The 3,960-nt window shown below is 54.6% G+C and overlaps 1 protein-coding gene across 1 annotated transcript; it reads right to left on the bottom strand.

Moving 5' to 3' along the window:
* Positions 1-622: 622 nt before the first annotated feature.
* LOC112315436 (protein S100-A7) lies at positions 623-3,588 on the bottom strand. The gene is made up of 3 exons (XM_024572145.3): positions 3,503-3,588; positions 1,760-1,917; positions 623-850 (listed from the first exon to the last, which is right to left on the bottom strand). Exons 2-3 carry the CDS (start codon positions 1,898-1,900, stop codon positions 686-688), a joined length of 306 nt encoding a protein of 101 aa, XP_024427913.3. The 5' UTR covers positions 1,901-1,917; positions 3,503-3,588; the 3' UTR covers positions 623-685.
* Between the last annotated feature and the right edge of the window lie 372 nt (positions 3,589-3,960).

Below are 3,960 nucleotides of genomic sequence, written 5' to 3'. Positions count from 1 at the left end.
ACTGAGCAAACCATTTCGAGGATGAGCTCTGCAGACAGGGTGGCTCTCTCCCCTCCACAGGGACGCCCACACAGGCTAACACGCACGCAGGTGCTCAGGACGGGACACAGCCCAGGAGCCCAGGACACAGGACAAGGGATCCAGTCCTCTGGGCACTGCTGGGCATCCTGTTCAGTGACAAATGCCCACATGTCCCCGATGACCACCATGGAACCCCTGTTTCAGTGGTGCCATCTCCTCTGTGCCCTCAGGGTCACACTGGGCAGGAGCGGGTGGGCATGGGGCACCCATGGGTCAGACCTCAGCTCCTGCTCACTGGGGTTCCATGATCCCCCCGTGCAGATCCCCGCTTGAGAGGGAAAAGCGTGGCTGGGGCCCCACAGAATGTCTGTACTGCTCGCCTCTGGGGCCGGGCATGTTGGCTGCACTAGGGAGCAGGGGCAGAGGTGGTCACGAGGCCCTGCTGAGAGAGGTGGCCAGTTAGGCTGAAGGCCGCTGGAGGGCACCCTGCTGGCACCTTTTAAGGTCTAATCCAACCCATGGAGAATCCACAGTGAGGTTCACCATGAAGTGGCAGTTTTGACAGCATAAGTAGCCAAAGAAAAGCAGGAAATAGGCTGTATCTGGGAGAAGGAGACACTTTATTGTTCCTGGGGGTCTCTGGAGGCCTGGGACTGGGCTGGGCTCACTGGTGTTCCCCAGAACTGGCGGTCACTTTGTGGCTCTGATTGTGGTATTCTGTGGCTATGTCCCCCACCAAGGACAGAAACTCAGAAAACTGAATCTTCTTATCCTTATTCTTGTCTTTTTCTTCAAAGATATGGGACAAGTAATCTTTGCCCTTATTGTCCTGTGGGAAAGACACAAAACAAGGCTAATTTAGTCCCAAAAGTGTTGTGGGTGGAATAGGAGGAGGCAGAGGCAGGGAGAGAGCACCTGGGGCCACACAGGTGTAGCCGGTGCAGATGAGTGGCGCCAAATGGGGGTGGTGGGGATGTCAGTGTCACCCTGCAGTTTCCCAAGGGAGGTTCCTTGGCCTCATGTTACCGTGAATGAGAGACCTAGTGGTGGTGAGCAGGCTCTGGCCAGAGCTGCACTGACCAGTGAGCTGGTGGGTGGGTTGTCGCAGACCCAGACCCACTCTCCCACCCACCTCAAGGACCTGATCCACCCTATGTTCTATCCAGCAACTTAAAATAGGCCCTAGCCCTTGTCTTCTTCGTTCCCAAGCCTCCTCTCCTGTCATCTATTTGGCTTCTGGAATCTTCCATACTCAGTTCCCTCCTTGTGCCTGCCTAGTCTCTGTGTCACCTAGTAACCCCTTTGCACCCAGTTCAGTGCTTTCTAACCGTCCAATTAAGCCAGGCTGCAAAGGAGCTTTTGCATTGTACAGAAAGGTGTTACATTTTATGAGCCATGGAACTTCTGTTTCTTGCCTTGGATCTCAGAGAAACTAACAGAGGCTTCTAGAGGCCGGGCCTGAGCACGTGGGCTTCAGTCCCCTGGATGGAGAGTGACAAGTGGGAGGGGATCCACTCATTGTCTCCTGTCTGACCACCTAATCACTGCCCTCGATATCCATACATCTTTACACTCTGCCACAAAATAATCTCTTACATCCTGATAATAAGCCAGGATATAAAGTCCTTTTAAGCCATTTGCAGATGAAACAATGGAAGTGATTCGCCCGAAGTCTCACAGCAAAGTGCCCTCAGCCATGACAGGGCCCAAGCAACATTGAGAAGCTGCCCCGACTCACAGAGGCCTCGAGGAAGTTGGGGAAATTCTCCTTCAGCATCTTTAGCAGGCCCGGCTCGTCAATTGTGTCATCGGGTTTGACGTATTTGTGGAACAGGTCGATCATGCCCATCACGGACTTCTCAGCTTCAGTGTGGCTCATCTTGGTTTTCAAAGGAGCTGCCAGAGGGAAAGACAGTGGCTTTGTTATCCTTCCCCCCAGGAGATGGTGTCTAGGTTAGGACAATGGGGTGGGGACTGAGGATCCAGGGAAATGAGGCTAAGGAGGTGCAGAAGGAACTGTGTCACCCTGGGAGGTGGGGTGAGATGTCACTCTAGGAGGGCGAGACCAAGGCTGGGACCTGGGCCCACGGAGGTCAGGGTCCAGAGGAGGTGGAGGGGAACATGGAAGCCCGCTGTGGACAGCACCCCAGGATTCAGAAGCAGAGAGAGTAGGGGTCAACCACACTGAGACGGACCCAAGCCAAATAGCATTTCGATGACTCCACTCATCAAAGAACACCAAATCCGTCTCTCCACGGTCAGCATCAGGGTTAGAGTCGTGGGGACAAAATAACATCCTTGCTAATCTGGTCTGACCCCACCCACCGGGCTGCTCTTGGAACAAGACACCCAAGGGGCCCATTGTAAACATAAAGCAAGCTCTATATGAAATGGGCTGTGGGGACTCCTGGAGATAAGTGTGAGTAGGATGGTGAGTGTGAGCAGAGACACACAGCCCCTTGTCCTGACCTCTGGCAGAGGTTTTCCTGGACCATCCTCACCCTTGAAAAGGAGGGACTGGGGACCAGAGTTGGCATCCGATTTGAAATAAACAAAAATACCTGCCCCAGATTTAGGCTATTGAGTGGAATGTGGAGAGATAAGCTCCTTCAGATTGTCTGTAATTGGGAATTACCTGACCTTTGTACCTCCCTGTTCTCTGGAATTCCAAGGTTAGGCCACATTTAAGTAAAGAGGTTTCACTTCCCAAAGCAGGTACCTCCACCAACAGTCTGGATCCCAAGCAGAGAAATGGGACAGTGCAGCCCTCACATCCCAGGCTTTCCAAAGCACCCAGGGAATGTGCACGGCTCACACATGTGGGCATCTTACACAAACCACCATCACCTCCTCGTCTGGGAGAAGATCCTTGCTGTTATGTCACTAAGTGGAACCACCCCAGGCCTCTGTCAACTTGGCCAAAGCCAGAGCTGAGCCCCATGCCCAGAAGGTCAATGGTCATTCCCTCAGCTGGGGAGGAGGTCGGGAATCTCTGGCTGATCTGTCCCTGATCCAGGGGCAGGTCTTCTCACCAGGGCAAGGTGAGTGGGCATCCCAGGCCTGAGTTTAGGAGACCCTGCAAGACTTTGGCAGGAACACCCACTCTTCCCAGAGGTTGGGGTGCACAGCTGGTCTTTGCCAACCCAGGGCCTGCAAGTCAGGTGAGTCCAGAGAGAAAAGAAGACAAGGAGGAGAGGGAGGGAGGGAGGGTCATTCCTGCATCTTCCACCCGGGATGTTTCCACAGGCGTTGTCCCAGAGGAGGGAAGGGAGCAATGGGGAGCATCCGGTCCAGCCATCTTGTTGTGGATGAGGACCTCGGCACCTCAGTGGGAGGAAGTCATGCAGCCCCGTTGGAGGCAGAGCTGGGACTGGACCCAGGCTCCCGAATCCTCTCCCATCACTGCTTTCCCTGCTCGGGCACACCGCAGAACACGCAGGGCCCTGAGCACCCCTCCTGGCAGAGTTGGCTGCAGACTTACCGGAGCTGACCAGCTGTCACTGAGGAGAAGGATGCGTGTGCTGTGCTTCTGGGCAAAGACCCATCTCTTTATAAGGCTCAGTCCGGCTCCTCCCAGGGGCTGGGAGCCCTGGGGCCATGTTCGATGCCTGCTTCCTGGACCATTGCTCCACTCAGGTGGGTGGGACACACCTAGGAGTGAGTGTTCAGCATTTCCTGGTAAAATCCCAGGCAACTCCCAAGGGACAAGGGCCTTCTTCTGTCCCTAACTTGACCTGGGGGTGGGGGGCAGTGGCATGTGTCATAACAGGACAGGCAATTTGGTAGAGAAAACTGGGTTTCTGGACGTAGAGAGGAAGGGACTCTGAAAGGCAGTGTGGTCTGTGTCTACTCAGCAGCCAGTCCATTCACACGTTTGTTCTGACAGCTAACAGCACTGTCTCCACTGGTTAACGAGTCCTGCACTGGGCCAGGCATCAC

Source organism: Desmodus rotundus, chromosome 12 (genome assembly GCF_022682495.2).
Source record: "Desmodus rotundus isolate HL8 chromosome 12, HLdesRot8A.1, whole genome shotgun sequence".
Classification (NCBI taxonomy): domain Eukaryota; kingdom Metazoa; phylum Chordata; class Mammalia; order Chiroptera; family Phyllostomidae; genus Desmodus; species Desmodus rotundus.
The sequence above is the reverse complement of the archived record's forward strand: the minus strand, read 5'-3'. Positions and strand labels throughout refer to the sequence as shown.

What these genes read in the sequence shown, in the direction of transcription:
- LOC112315436 (XM_024572145.3), bottom strand. Translation starts at nt 1,900, where the DNA reads ATGAGCCACACTGAAGCTGAGAAGTCCGTGATGGGCATGATCGACCTG. An exon ending in CCAACTTCCTCGAGGCCTCT is followed by an intron (nt 851 to 1,759) that starts GTGAGTCGGGGC and finishes TCTTTCCCACAG; the next exon opens with GACAATAAGGGCAAAGATTA.